Here is a 16,442-nt window from a genome sequence, read left to right on the forward strand (position 1 = left end):
AAAACACACTTCGTTAAGAGATTTAAGGCCAGATTTGGAATCCACTATGATGAATCTATCGAGAATAAGAGTCCATTCATTGAAAAAATAGTTGTAACGAAGTCGTATAGCAGATTGTTTTAAGGGGTTGATAAATGACAAAAATATTAATAATTTTTATTTTTTGTCCAAAAAGTTGTATATAAACTAGATTTTAACGAAAATACGTCCAAGATGAACTTTCATATGTAAAGAATAGATTTACGTTTGCCTTTTTCTTAACTGGTTGAAGAAATCACAGTTATAAGATAAATTATACAATGTCTGCCGCTGCCGCACTATCAAAATTACCCGCATTATCAAAGATACCCCGTTTTACGGTACCTATATTTTAATAGTTTGTGAAGCATTTACATATTGTTAGAGTACGTTCAAAATTTCATTCAATTCGGTTCACTGGTTTCCGAGATATGACACCTCAAAAATGAGTTGTCTGAAAAATAGTGTTTTACCCGAACGGTTCTAACTTTGCGAAAAATTAATCAATCAAGCCCAAATTTGTACCAATGATGCATACATAATAGGTTGACAAACAGTCAAAATTTGAGATTATTTGATGCGCTCTATGAAAAGTTATAGCTTGTTGAACTTTTTTGTGAGAGAAAAAAAAGTTGCCTATCCCAAACATTTTGGCCATCCCCTGTATGTGTAAATATGTTAAATTTTTAAACATCGTCAACTACATAAACAGATTTTTTTATATTTTTGTAGTGAACAAATTAGCACTTACAAGATCGCGTTTTAAATGTTAATGTGTTAGTGTTTCCTCAAAAGAGTTTGAAAATATTTCATCCAATGTTCTTTGAGTTATAGAGTATTGTAAGCTTTTCTAAAAGTTTTATAACTGTACGAACAATTGTTTGATACACTACAAGAACAAGTCTTCAACTACGAACAATAATAAACTCGTGAGAAATTAGTTAAAAGTAATTTTTATTGACCATCTAAATAATGCACTAGTACAATTTTCATGCCCGATAAATGGCTACTTATTTGTTCACTATTTAAAAACTAGTTTTCTTGAAAAGTAAAGTAACTAACCAACTTGATTTGCATTTGCACTAGATAAAAATGTTGTATATCCTTTGATTTACAGATTTTCACTCCCAAAGGATGAAGCAAGTCCAAGTTCGGCTAGCTAAGGTATCACAGACAATTACAATGTTTCAACACGTGTGCAACATGCCCCACAATGCGGTGCAATAGATTTCATTATGTTTGTTTCGTTTAACACACGATTTTAGTTGATTTATATGGTTTTTTGTTTGTATCTACGATTCTATGGATCTCTTCATAAAGTTTTTTGATAATTTTATAAGTGTAAGCCTACCGTATCAAAATCTGTGTGTTTGTTTTCATATGAGATCTCAACAGACACTCGATTGTTCCACACGATGTAACATTTTAGGTCTATTTTGAAGTATTCTACTGGGGTAATGTGTGTGTGTTGGCATATATTGGAAAATTGTTTCAGGAAAAGTTACACTAGTGGAGAAAATATCTAGAAAATAAACCTCTGTTTTGATAAGTATAATAGAAATAGAAAAATAAACAACACAAAAAAACTACCAAAGTACATATCACTCCACACCAAATCGACATGTTTTGAACGGATTTGTCAATTTAACACGGAATGAATGACAATTCCCGGCAAATGAGCGGATAAACCAAGCGTTGAGAAACACAACTCTAATGTAATGGCATTGTAGGCGTAAGCAAACTTGATTCTGTACCATCCTCAAAAGAAAATTCAATGTGCATTACTGACTTTTTTGCACCGGATTCGGTTGCAAATTCCACGTTACCTTGGCGTTTTCCCTTCTTCGAATGTGACTATTATTATTATTGTTGTTGAACTTTTTTCGATTGTTATTGTGGTTGTGGTGATGATGATGCACGGTGATAAAATCATCCTTATCATCAGCGTTTTCCTGGCCATCTTTATCACCAACGACGGTTTCCTCCTCGGCTGCTGCCTGTGTGGCAGCCGAGTTGATGGCGATTGTGGCCATGCTTTTTCTCATCATTTGCTCCCGGGTGATGAAGTTGGTATCAACCAAGGAATATTTGCTGAAGTTGTACGTTCCACGGCGGTTGTTTTTCAGCGGGGTTGACGGCGCCGAGTCCGGATCTTGGATGGTAACCTGCTTCCGCTTGGGGCTCTGGCTGGCTTTCACCTTCTGGGCTCCTTCGTAGTAGCGGATCAGTTCGTAGTTATCGTTGCCCTCTTCGTCGAAGTAGGCTGGCTTACTGAAGCGGTACTTGACCTCATCGTTGTAGTAGGCGTGGAATATGGGCTCATGGGAGCAGTCAGCTAGAGCGTGGTAGGCGTGCGATAGGAGATGCGGAAACCGATTGATCCAATATTGGGTGAACTGGTGAGGGATGGTTCCGAGAGCTTCCTGCACATCCGGCGTTAGTTCGTGGTAATGATGTTTTTTATTCCGCAAAGCTCGCAAAAGGTCTCGAACACTGTAGCCTTGGTAGCCGCGGTACTTGCGCAGATCATTTGTGATTTCCTGATCCAAATGCAAGCTCCAGTCTTCCAAAACGACACTCCGGGCGTTGCGTTCCAACGTTCGCAACGGATCAGTCAGGACATCGGACTTCTCAACCCTGTCACTAACATCCTGCAGGAATGAGAGTATCCTTTCGTTACTCCAGAACAGGGGATGGTTGCGTACGGCTAACGCTGGTGGCCGCTTATTTTGATCGGCAGTAATCATATCACAAATCAGTTCTTCTGCCAACACAGACATGTTCTTAGGAACTTCCTCCCTGTAGAGTGTCCGGAGATCATACTCCCCGGAAATGATGTTTGCTTGGCGCTTCAGATTGTCTCCAAAGGGATGGTAACCTTTGGAAATGACATAATGGAACACACAACCCAGGGAGAAAATATCCACAGAGGTTGTAGTGCGATGGCCACGTTGCATTTCCGGTGCAATCCAGCCGTCAGTCCCAGTAACTCCGGATCTTCGCGAGAAGCTCGCCTTTCCGTAGTTTAGTTTCTTGCACAACCCAAAGTCCGAAATCATCGCTCGCACTCTTTGCTTGTTATCCGGAAGGGACAACAGAATATTCTGCGGTTTAATATCTCGATGGACAATATTTAACGAATGCAGATGCATCAGCCCACTTGTAGCCTGCTGGAGCACTTCCAGCACCGATATCTGCTTCTGGAAAGTCTCGCCCGATTTCGGGTCCACGTAGTCCTGCAGAGTGGCCGCACAAAGTTCCACCGCAATATACCGGAACTGACTGTCCTGCTCGGTACAGAAATACCTCACCACATTCTCATGGGTATCGCTTTCCCGTAGCAATGCCACCTCCCTGTCTGCCAAAGTGAAGCAACCTGGCAAAATTCTCTTCACTGCTACCTCCCTCTTCTCGAACGTCCCTCTAAATACAAACGTTCCCTCGCAACCCTTTCCCAGCACATCCTGGGTGTTGAAATTGATTTTCCCGACGCGTATTTCCCCATCGCCGAAATCGATCCGTTCTACGTAATTACCCCCACTGCTTCGGTTGGAGTTGGTCTGCGACCCGTTCTGACTCTGCTCCTTCAAGGCTTTCATCTGCATGTGGAAATACCAGAACCCGAACACCACAATCCCGAACAGTGCCACAAACATCAACGTCGGTAGCTTGTTCGGCTGAGCTTCCAGCCAAACCTTCACATCCAGATACAGCCGCCCTGTCAACGCCCTGAAGCTGGTGTCATTCCCCTGCGGAATCGTCCCGTCCGCCTTTGTGCCGTTAGCATCATCCGTCTGAACGCCAATCGTTTTTGTCTTTCCACCATTCTTCGGCAACCCGTTGAACTCCAGCAGCACCGTCGACAGTTGACCATCCTTGTAGAATCGCTCCGGTGACGAACTCGGCGAAATGTCCAACTTGAGACTGTCGTCCGTCTTCGGCGGTTGATAGTGACCCAGAATGATGATGTTATCGTTCTGCATTCGAGCCGTGTCCGTGGCTATCAAATCGTGTCCAGGGGATTCGTCCGGTTCGCTGCTGCCCCTCTTGGGACCACCCAGAAGATTAACTCTCGGTTCCGATGGCAGCGTGGCCGTGTTCTTGTCCACCATCGACGGAATGGCGTAGATGTTGTTCGATGCCTCTCCCACGTACACGCTGGGACTGGAAAGAGAGAAAAAAATATGGGTATTATTTCGAAAAATAGGTATTTGGTGTTTCGTAGACAACGTCCGATATCGATGGAGCGAAAATTCAGCAGGTTTGGGATCTTTTTTTAAGGAAATTTTCTTGACTTTTCTTATGCCCATGAAACGAAATCATGCAAAACATCTTTATGCAAAATTGATTATCGTCATGTGAATTCTGTGTCTTTCCTAAACAATATGAAGCTTTGACTTAGAAGCATCTATTAAATATTTCTACTTTCTAGAAGCATTTCTCTAGAAATCCCTAGGTCACTGTCGTAAAAGTATCGCAAAAAAAACCCTGGAGTTACCAATATGTAACTGCAACACAAAACAACTCACTGACCGGTCTTCAGTATCGGTAGCCAAATCGTCTCGGGTAAAAGTAAGGCAATGGTCCATCGTTACTCTTAGGTAGAGTGCGATTCGCTTGAGGGCCACCCAGTATTAATACACAGACTGGACTTGGAATCAACCCAAGTAAAACAAATGTTCAGCCTCGCCGAAACCATTACATACATTAAACTCCTGACATCGCTTTGATGCCGTCCGGAACTGTCATGTACCTATATCGTTTCTCTTAAGTTAACCATGCCGGAACACCATTGATGAAAATTCTCGTTGAACACCGACGACCAGGAATATCCGTAAGGTCGTCAGCTTCGCAACGGAGACATACAATTTGTGGTAGTCACAATTCAATGTTACAAGAATCCCTTGATTTGATGCCTAATTGCCTACTGGACAGGACATGGAATCCGTTTCCAAAACTGTTTATGTACTTTATCACCAACTGCATCCATCCAGATCAGATTTTCCATTCAAGATGTAACCGAAGGTTACTGCTGTTTTTGAGATACCGAAGCATCCTTTTTGCATGATTTTTGCCAGTTTCGTTGGGTAGGGCTGGCAGACTTCTGTGCCATGATGACACACTGGCTGATACATTTGGACGCGAATTCACGGCTACGTAAAGCAGACCTCCTATTAACCTTAGGTATAGATAAATGATTGGTAGTTGGTAATCCTCCTCCTCCTCCTACTTCTGTTGTAGGTACGCAGGGTCTAACAAAACTTTAGGATGCGCTGTTATTGGCACATCTTCCGGACTTGCATGTGATTCCGATCCCCAATAAATACTTGATATCGCCCAGGTTCTTCAAGTTTTTCTGCAGCACTTCGAAGATCCGTTTGAATGCTTTTTCGGTTCGCGTGGCAATGATGACGTGATCTACGTTGATCAGAAAGAAACTGATATTGTTGCGCTTACATTATTCATCCTTAGTATGGGTCAACCTTCGATGGTACGAACAGCGTAGACTTGAACACATTTGAATGGAACAGTCTTTTGCATCCAAAGGCTTTTCTATCGACCAGAGAGCAGAATTCATCATCCATTGCTTCCTTTTATCTTTGGGACCTTTTAGAGCTTCTATTGAAGTACGAGGATCAACATCGCCAGATGGGTTGCCTCTGGTAACTAAGCCTGACTGAGCCCGGCGTATTTCTTTTGTCATGCCTTCCGATCTCCAGAAAACTTCAGGTGGTTCTTCTGTTTTACCAACTTCTTCTGGAAAGAAAAAAAATCCCGCAACTTGTCCGAAAGATATCGCTCCCATCAACTTCATCTCAACATTATTGATGGCTCGCATGAAGACGGAATTTGATGCTCACTAGATGACGGAACGGGAACCGCTTCAACTTCAGCAGCATATTTCTCATCACTATCATTTCTGCATTGAAAGTTTCCGCGGGAGGCAAAACACCATCGGTAATTTGAATGGAATCAGGTTCATACGAAACTACGTCATTCCAATCCAGTCTTCTGTTTGCTCACCGGTATTGGCTTGACTTGTGTTACCGTCTTCGCTTGTTCACTAAGGAAAGTCACGGGACTTAATCAGCTTTCTCAAAGACGATAGGCTTTCGTGTTTCCATCATAACCAGTGAGCAAGTATATATTCGACGACGTTGCATCCCACTTTCTTCGTTTTTGTTTCGGGATGTGTGTGATCCGAAAATACGTACATGAGCTAGCTTTGGCTTCATCTTACTACAAGCTTCTTCAGGGATTATCTGCGATGTTCTTTGATTGGCCATCGATTTAACGAATATACACCTGTGACTGCCGCTTCAGCACAGAACGTTTTGAGAAGACTCGTTTCGAACAGCATACCTACATCTTACTTCTTCAACGATCGTTCGATTGCCTCGTGCCGCCAAGCCGTTTTGCACTGGAGCAATAATCCGCCGAAGTTTGATGACGAATACCCAGGCGCTGCAGATAATTTTCAAACTGCTTATGCACGAACTCCTTGCTGTTATTATGTCCGAAAAAATTTGAGTGTTTGACCTGTCTGCTTTTCAACCATGTTTCGGAAGCTTTCGTTCGAAAGGGTTGTTTGGGTTCAAAAGGGTTCTTGACTTGTACAGGGTTGTTACAAGAAAGGCGGAAAAAAATCCGCGCCAAATCCGCGCGAGCAAAATTGAAATCCGCGCCAAATCCGCGCGATTGTGGAAATGAATTCGCGCCAAATCCGCGAGAATGTTAAATTTACGTTTTTTTTTCTATTTTACTCTATTGAAAAAGGCACTTTCAACTGGAATGGAATAAATGAGTGCTGAGCAAAAACCGAACTTTTAATTCGTTAATCAACGCGACTCATCTTGATTATACATCCACAAGGCTTTCTGGGAGATATATCTGTACGAACCCGTCAGACAAAATCGCAAAAAAAACATGCCAAAGGCTACTGCGTTCTAGAGTAATTTTCTAGAAATCCTGGAGAAATTTTAGAAGGATCTGGAAAAATCCATAGAAATATATTAAAGAATAGTGTTGAGAAAACCAGAAAACGAACCGGAATGGAACGAGTTCTTGAAAGATATCTGATTTTTTTTAAGAAAGTGCTCTATACTAAATATTAGAAGAAATTTTGAAATGAGCATAATTTTAAGGATAATCTGGAGGAATTCTTACAAGATAACTTCAATAATTTTTTAACTAATGCCTATTTACGTCTAAACGACTGACGCCGTTAACCGGACGCCCACGAAGCCCACACTCTGCAACTTCTAAAAATATATCTGGCGAACGGAATGCTGAACTAAGCTGAAATTGTGACTGATTACTAATCAAAGGTGGTTTGACAAGCTGTCAAAATTCAATTTTATTCAGCCCTCCATTCGTCAGACACATGTTCTCCAGAATGCAACTTCAGACAACCAAGTACGACCGGTATTATTGAAAAGAATTGCCAAAGATCTAAAGGCAATGGAACCAGCAATGGAAGTTTTTTGAACAATAAAATAGTTCAACTACACTGTGCAAATCAGTCAAAACCGTTTCCGCGTCAAATCCGCGCGAGGGCCAAATTCTATGGATAAATCCGCGCCAATTCCGCGAAAATCGCGAAATCCGCGAAATTCGCGAAATCCGCGTAGTTGTAACAACCCTGCTTGTATTGTTGATAAACATTCTGTTTAGTTCTGTATCAGTTGTGGTACCTACTACTTCTACCGGTGCCTCCATTAACCATCATGGACGATATTCTTCAGGTAACGTTCTAACACAGACAAACAGACGTGTCACTTGGAAGAAAATGCGATAAAAATCATCGTCACGCAAACATAGTCGCCCAATGCTAATTATGCTGTGGTACGCAAATCTACTGAGTAGATGGCGGTAGTGAGCAAACGTCAAGCAGGAGCAAAAACGATGCGAGCGCCATGAGCGAGCGATTTGCGAACTACGGAATATTAGAATAATCCGTTCAAAAGTGAAACGATGGTAAGTGAGTAGAGTGAGACGTCTGTTTGTCTGTGGTTCTAATCCATTCATCGTTTATGTCGAAACCAATACCATGCAACTAGTGAGCTGTTGCGTCAGAACGTGTTCGTTAGCATAGTTCGATTTCACTTCACCTTCAACGCTACCGCCCAGACTGAAATTCCATCTCGCAATATCGAATAGTACGCCTTTTGCTATTGTTCGTGCAGTTGAAAATCGGAATTTTTGACGCGCGAAAATCGATGTTTCTCCTAAACCGTGTGTCGGACGTACGTCGGGCACAGTGCGCTGGATAGAGGGCCAGGTCCGCTGTCCAGCGCACTACGTCCGACGTTAGCTTTCACGAACGGATTTTGAGAAAATTCGATTGTCGGGTGTGGGGAAACTTCGGGTTTCAACCGCGACGACAATACTACTCGCTCATCCGATGGTCGCCATAATCCTGGAAACCGCATTAACAACTTTTGCTGCCTTCTTACATGCATAGTCGACGTGGCTGTTGAAGTTTAACCGATCGTCTACCATTACTCGTAGGTGTTTCAGCGCACACAATGACGAAATAACGTGTCCGTTAACAGTAGTGATATCGGCCCACTGAACATCTTTACAGTTGCTGGCCACCAGTACCTTTGTCTTATCATCTGATGGTAAGCGTGGTAAGCCAACTGCAGCTTGACTTCACTCATCCATACCTCGATGATACCGATCGTCTCTGCCGTCAACATCTCTACCTTTTCCAGGGTCTCACAGATTGTCTAAAGACGCGGAGATCACCCGTGAATACGACGATCTCGACTCCTCTAGTGACTCTATCCGACCTCTGATCCTGCTTTATATCGTAGACCAGGATTCGAAAGTTAACTCTTCAAAATCTTGCAATGGCCTTCCAGCTGGCGCTATTAACACGTATTTCACGTCAAAAGCTACCACGGCACAGTACTGATTACCTTTTCTCTTCTTGTTTGAATATTTCTCAGCATTCTCAACGACTGTTTGGATTTCATCCACTGTCAACTTCCCTTTTCGTAACCTGGACTGCCTATTAGACATTTCGCTCTCGCTTTCCATGAAATTCACCAGCCTGTTCAGGATGATCTTCTCCAGGACAAACTCCTGGAGGATGATCTTCTCTATGACAAAGCGTGTCCAGTGCACCGGTCGACCGGATGCTAGATCTCCTGTGCGGCTTGACTGGTTTTGGCATCCACATCAGCTTTAGAATTTTCCGAATATCTGGGAAGCAGCTTGGGAGCGTTGGCGTCTGATTCTTGACATAGCTCTTTGTAGCAAGACCAATGCAATCTCCCATTCGAAAGCAGCCTGGCCTCGTCGAAATCATGCTGCGTTCCTATCTAATCGCCTCAAAGCTAGCTCTTTGAAGTCATCTTCTGGATCTAAGACAGACAGCGCGTAAAGTGCTGAGCTTTTAATTCCATTAGTATACTTAACGCCCGCGGATTTCCAAAGCCTCGCTAGAAGCAACTTTTGGGAAAATGGAAGAAAGATGTAAACGAAATTCTTTGCATTTGGGTACAAGTTTGATTATTTTCCGAATGCAAGATTTCATCAGAAGTTTTGGGAATTCTGGGTGTTTGCTCCCGAAGCGAAGTTTCCAGCTTCTGCCGGTAATATATTTTCAGTCACTCCACATCGATGCCGATAACAGCGAGACCAGATTCCAGCATCATGCAAACAAAGGATGGACGAGGACGCGAAGAACATGCTGAGACATGTTCGTATCTGAGCTTCGATCAGGGCACCGATCAATGCGAGCGAGGCTCGCGCTGATTGATGGGTAGGGTATAAATGTAATGAATTTGCTCGAAGAGCTATCAGTCTTTGTAAAGAAGTGATCGAATAAACTAAACATCGTTGAAGTTAAAACCTTTGAGCTCAGTGGGCAGAGCGGGCCATCTTCCGTCCAGTACCCGTGATCTGACACTGGGAACTCCTCAATACTCTTTTAAATTTCTACTGAAATTTCTACACTGAAAAAAGTTTTCACATTGTTTTCATCTGATTTTCACATGAACTGTTTTCATACGCGCGTCCATTGAATTTTATGGGAATATCACATAGATTTTGCGAAGTTATGTGAGTTTCCAATAGAATCTATGTGATTTCCTAATGTTTTCCATAGACCGTATTGATTTCATATGATATTTCCGAAGAAATTTTCATCGGAAAATCCAATAACAGTTATATAGCCAAACTAATGGCAATTTTCCATTGGACATGTGATTTATTTTTTCAGTGTACAGGGATCTTCCAGAGACGTTCCAAATTTGCGTTCTACATACTTGAAAAAAATAGAAGTTTGATAGATATGTCCAAAGACTTGATTTAGATTCATCGGTTGTATAGCCTGCAGAGAAACAAGGCTAAAGATAAGCCGGATGGACCTGTAATCGAGTGCTTCATTCATATGATTCTGCATTCAATACAATGTAGTAGTTAGTAAGAATCAATATGCGGACGATGAAAACGCATCAATCAAAAACCGACCCCACCCAAATACTTACAACAGGTTAACGTTGTTGATGTGGCCGTCCTCGTTGATTTCGCGCAGCGCCTCGTCGGAAACCGTCTGGAACGGTACGCTGAGGAGACCCTCGGACCCCAGCAGGAAAACCGCCACCACCGGACTGGAGAGGTCCTTCTGCCACAGCGAGGTGCCCTTCTTCCGCTCGATGGTAACCGTCATACCGGACGAACTGCTGGTCAGATGGAGGAATTCTGCGGATATTAGAAGAAAAATGATAAACACGTGATTAAGTAAATACGATGGAAGGGTCAACAGAAAAGAAATAGATATCAATGGAACCGAGTGGAACGAGTGTTTTTCACTTTCTTCTGCGGATCTTCCAACACTTTGTAAAGAGCAGACGGTCGTCAGAATCGATAGTAGGGTGGGGCGGGGCAAGATGGGTCGCGGGGCAAGATGGGTCAGTGCCATTTTCGGGCGCATTACTCATGTTTTGATTATGTTAATAATTTTGTTAGATGACCAGCATGAATATACAAAAGTTTGGGGCATTGATTGAAAAATTATTCACTCTCATTGGAAATACAAAATAAAATGTTTTTTTGCCATTTTTCTTATGCGATACATTCCATATATTCTCCATATAAACGGCCGCGGGGCAAGATGGGTCACCTTCAATTTTGAACGTATTTTTGGAGCATTCAAAAGTTATTTATTTTTTATTACAAGACTATCTCATAAATGACTTCAATCAAGCGGAATAAACGCTCAAAATTATAACATAAAATTATGATATTTTTTTAGTAAAAACATCGATTTTCAAGTCTCCTCAGGACCACTCAAATCGTAAAGTTTTTTATATTCCAAATAAATTTATAAAATGTTTACTAGTAGCTCTTGTTTACTCAGTATGGATATGGAGCATATTTGAATGTGGAACAAATCTTATATTTTGACGTTTTTAGTTGAGAAAATGTTAATTACTTAAAAGGTGACCCATCTTGCCCCGCACTTTTTTCACGGCACAAAATCGATCAATTTTTAAAACTGCTTGTTTAACATCTTATTTTGTATTTAATGAACTTTTTATCGACTTTTAGCATAGCTAACTAGTGTATTAAAGAGTAGCGGACGAATGCAAACCAATCCGATTTGTATTTACGAAGTTATGGTGATCCATCCTTATGCGACCCATCTTGCCCCGCCCCACCCTATGTGTAAAAGTTTAATCGTGAGAAATGTACCACATGTTTGATTGCACGGGCGTTCTATTTCTTGCAAGATAGAAACTGGCTTCTATGGGTTCGACGCGAAAGACTTTATCTTTTTCGACAAGTTTATGAGAGATAAGTGTTTCATCAATAAAGCAAACTGAAGTAATGCTTTTTCATTAGTTTTACTTATAAAAGCATTTGTCAATGACTAATTTTGAGTATTACTAAATTGAATAAATTGATTGATATCGTTTCAGGGAGAAATTAACCTTATTTTAGTATTTCCTAAAAATGTAGCATTGAGTACCTTATATTTACATTGAGTACCTGCTACTCTGGGATTGAAGAGAGCAATTAAAACTGTAGAGATAATCAATGAATGAAACCAGGAACTAACTGTCCATCCTCAAACTTCAGAACGTCAAATTTAACCTGAGTCAGTTTTCTTTTTGAAAGATAACGAGTCTATCAGAAACGCATTTTTATGTTCAAATCAACGAGATATTTCAATTACTATATCATAATGGTGACGTAGAAAAATGATTAACGACTACATTTCTTGTAGAGGAGTGTCTATTCCATACATTGCGTAACGCTTGGGAAAGGGGTTCATTAAGGTGTGGCGATCCATACAAAAACATCACAGCTCTCATACAAAAAGTAAGACATAATGATGGCGTGATAGCCAATTTATGTGTGACGCAATTTGTGGTCATTCTCCAGAAACAATCCGAAAACACGCCGAACGGAGATGATTTACAACCCCCGCCGTTTCCATGGATAAGGCGTAGGTAATGTACGAACGCACCTTATCAAATCTACTTTCTAGAAGAAGCAAGAAATCGACTTCCACACACGTACAGCAACCCAAAAATTCCTATCTACCACATGTTCCCTAGCTGGGTGTTGCCAATGGGAAAACACTTACCGTACTCCTTCGTCAGTTCCGGAGCCATCGTATGAGACGTGTAATCGAAAAACGTGACATTCCACGGCTTCGAGTTCCGGTCCGGTGCCATGCTGTCGTACATCATGACGGTGTACTGCGTTCTTCCCAGATACACAGACCGCGAGGTGGCCCATCCGATCGATTCGGCTTTTTCCAAATCCAAAGGAGTCCCGAAACCCAGCACCTTTTCGCGGCGACCCGTTTTCGGATCGATCAGGAACCAGTCGTCGCTTTTCTTGCCCGAATAGAGGATCCCATCGCTGGACCGGCACGGAGCACTTGCGACCAACTGCGGAATGGTGTAGGGGAGCTTCTTCAGGCCTCCTTCGGGATTCCGGTAGGTGTACAGGCTGCCATCGCGAGGGTCCGGCAGGTAGTGGGTGTTCATCCCGGACAACGAAGGCACCCGGATGGCTGGTTCGTCCTCGATGGACCATCGAACTTCACCCGTCATGGGGTCGATTGCGGTCAACCCACCCCCTAGGGTGGAAAATACCAGCAACGTTTCCTCATCTTTTGCAACGGCAGTGCAATCCTGGAAAAGTGTTAAGAGAAAAAAGAAATAGATTAATACACCTACCGTATTAAGCGTTTCTCGTGCAATTCATGCTATTCTTCCCTTTCTTCATCTTCTTCCTCTGCCAGAAAAAATAAGTGGAAGTATACAATATTTTCAATCCTTTTTTTGTGGCAAAATCCCATCTGCCCAGCTTAGTAGAACTTTTTGTTTGGGCATAAAATATCTTCGTGCCTGCCACGTGCTGCCACACAATATACGCATGAAAGGTGGTCATTGGCAGAGGAAGCTATAACTGTGGAAGTGTTCATAGAACACTAAGCTGAGGCTGTTGTAAAACCAATCGAAGTAACCTATGATTATGCTAGTTAAGATTTATGTCAAATAAATATTCACTTCTGTTCCAACCTTGGTACGAGCTAGTCGTTGTTATTACTTACTCCAATAGGTTCACCACAGCCGGATCCTCAAGTGCGGCAGGTAAGTATAGTCACTTCAAACCTTCCAGGAATAAAACGTTTTACCCTGTCTAACCGGAAGAGACAACTGGGCCAACTGAAAGTTCGCTGTACAGATTTTCCTGGAGCGCGAAAATCTTTGGTGCACTGTGTAGCCGAAGATAAAGCCCGACGGATATTGACGGGCCGCCACCAAACCGGACGTCGCGACGTTTTTGAATCATGTCAAAAGTAGTTCACATCCATCCCGTTGTTGTCAGCAACACAGCGCACTAGATGCGAAACAGTTGCGACACTTGTGGACCAAGAAAATTACAACTTTTGGTTAAATGGCTGTCTTGATTCCAACCGGATAGACAATAATATCGGAATAATATTGTTCTGCTATTCTGCTATTCTGCTATTATCAACGCATCCCCTGGCTTTCGCCCATCTGCGTTGTCTTTTCACTAGGCAATACGTCTACTAATTGATGTTTATGGGCTTGCCGGACCAAGTCATGTAGCTAAGCCAAACACCCCAACTACAACTGTTGGGTAGGCACCATTGTCCCGCCCACTGGTCTTTTACAGCTAGTTGTAGGTGCATGTGTGCGTGTAAGTATTGGTGTATGTGTGTTAGTGTTGGTGTATTGTAGGCGCCAACTCGTTCTAATCCACTCTGATTGCTAACACCCTATTGAACCATTACCCTTAAATCTGGCAATCTATGAAATAGAATGAGTTAAGCGCCTGTACATAATAGTCAGTTAAACAAACAAGGAATATTAGTATTAAAGCGAAGATACAATGAAGCACCGCCCCGAACCTCGAGAGCACAAACCCCAAGAACCAAATGACAGGCTGCGCGAACAGTCGATCGACTGGCCACCACCAGTGAATAACCAATCGAGCAAACCCTCCAGCACAAACCGCCACCAGCTTTCCCGACCTGCGCCCCACAAATTCGAGGCACAGCCCAGCCATAGCTTCACCTTAAAACCAAAATCTAGATTGCAGAGCACAATACTTCCCAAGTAACCACGCAGCTCGGGCCGCAAATCACGCACAACACGTCACAAATAAGACAAACACTACCCCGCCCGTACAACCGAAACCGATCTAGGGTAGAGAAGGGTCTCTTTCCACTCCAATCCGAACTCAACTGCACCCACAGGGTAGCGCACCCCACACACATTGCACTCATGCATCCATCACGACCCGAGCCGCACGGTCACCTGGGTTGTTTCTATCTGCATGACCTCACCCAACCCGTAACGTAGAGTTTAAATCCCTCTCTTGCATTACAAAGCAGTCCCTCTTCCCAAAGCTTGTGCGTGGTATAAATGAGATTATAAAGCTGAAGAAATCGCCACCAACACAACCGCCAACAATGAGCACTCAATGGTATCGGCCGAATCAATGACGACCCCCTCAGTCCCAAACCCAATTATCCTACACTACCCAAGTAACCACCATGCTGAAGCCGTACGCACTGCCCGTACGAAGTACATACAGACCTACCCGCACCGCCTAAACAAACCACCTAGGCCGTACACAAGCGAAAAGCGGCGCCACCACTGTTGAACCACGACTATACCAGTAGGTATAATCGCAATTAAGCAATCGTAGAACCATTCCCCGCTCCTACTCAGCCCTAACGATCCATAGCAATGCTTGTCAATATATGCACCCCACACACGCAACCCCCACAACCCAACAGTATGGTCACTTGAGTATCTCTGGGGTTTTGATTACATGATGATCAGGGATCACAGCCATCAAAACGTTCCACACTTTGCCAGGGCTTGCGACCTGTAGCCATGATAATTTCCGCTATGGGAAACCATGATAAATAGCGGTGTTACGTTTGAGCTAGTACTTTCTTGAAAACGTATACAACTTTGTGTAAAAAAGTCACTGTAGACATCCCAAATTGGGAGGCATGTGAGTTCACATGAATAGCCATGTCAACCAGACGAACATCACAGATGTGATCATCGACAATGCGTTTCAAGCATTTCAGAAAGAACGAGGTAACCAGGAACTCATTCCTTCTTTATACAACGCACGCACCCTTTCGGGATAAAACTATGGAGTAATTTCACCCCATGAAAATATCCCATAGAAAACTACAAGAGTTCAAAACATGTTTGAAATACTCAAAACCCTCAAGAGAAAAATAGGACAAAACACCATTTGCTCCTGGAGATTTGAAGACGAGCGTCCGTAACTATCAGGGTTCGTAATTTTCGTTTCAGCGATGCGAAATATGCTATTCTCACTGCGGCGGGAGAGCTTATTTTCATGATTTTTCTTGAGAACCACTTTTCCCCTGCAGCACTTCTTTCAGGAGTGGTGAATAATGATAACTGAAAATCGCTTCAACCTGCCGATAATTTCTTTTCATTCTGATAAATTTTTACTCACCAAATTCTCACGAAAATCTTTTCAAAGCAAATTAACAAAAATTGTGCCTGCGACGGGATTCGAACCTAGAACACAACTAAAAACATCCGCGAGACGCGCACTCTATCCACACTACCACGCCAACCACACAGAGGGAGGAGAAAATTTACTGCATAAAACCAATGATCGTCAGCGTCATAGGAGTCAAGAAAAGACAACAAGATCGGCCGACGAAGGGCAAACGAAATTCTCGCAGCTTGGAGAGTGAGTGAAAAAATATTTTCACTCTCCTCTTTGTGCGGGAGTTTTTTCAAACCAGATTTTCGCTGAAAATTTATTTTGAACTTGAACAGATCAGAGTTCCATTCAGGAATACCTCTTGCGGTCCGCACAGACCGCAGAGGACTAGCTTCTTTCAAAGCAATAGTTATGGTATA

The 16,442-nt window shown here is 42.7% G+C and overlaps 1 protein-coding gene across 1 annotated transcript in view; it reads right to left on the reverse strand.

Moving 5' to 3' along the window:
- Positions 1–955: 955 nt before the first annotated feature.
- The window catches only part of LOC109426214 (serine/threonine-protein kinase/endoribonuclease IRE1), a 28,105-nt gene continuing 12,618 nt past the window's right edge, over positions 956–16,442 (reverse strand). The window contains exons 2-4 of the mRNA XM_019701662.3: positions 12,623–13,178; positions 10,518–10,731; positions 956–4,182 (exon numbers count right to left, since the gene is read on the reverse strand). Of these exons, the coding sequence (XP_019557207.3) occupies positions 1,800–4,182; positions 10,518–10,731; positions 12,623–13,178 (3,153 nt within the window). The 3' untranslated portion in view covers positions 956–1,799. The remainder of the gene's footprint in view (positions 4,183–10,517; positions 10,732–12,622; positions 13,179–16,442) is intronic.

This window comes from Aedes albopictus, chromosome 3, assembly GCF_035046485.1.
Source record: "Aedes albopictus strain Foshan chromosome 3, AalbF5, whole genome shotgun sequence".
NCBI lineage: Eukaryota > Metazoa > Arthropoda > Insecta > Diptera > Culicidae > Aedes > Aedes albopictus.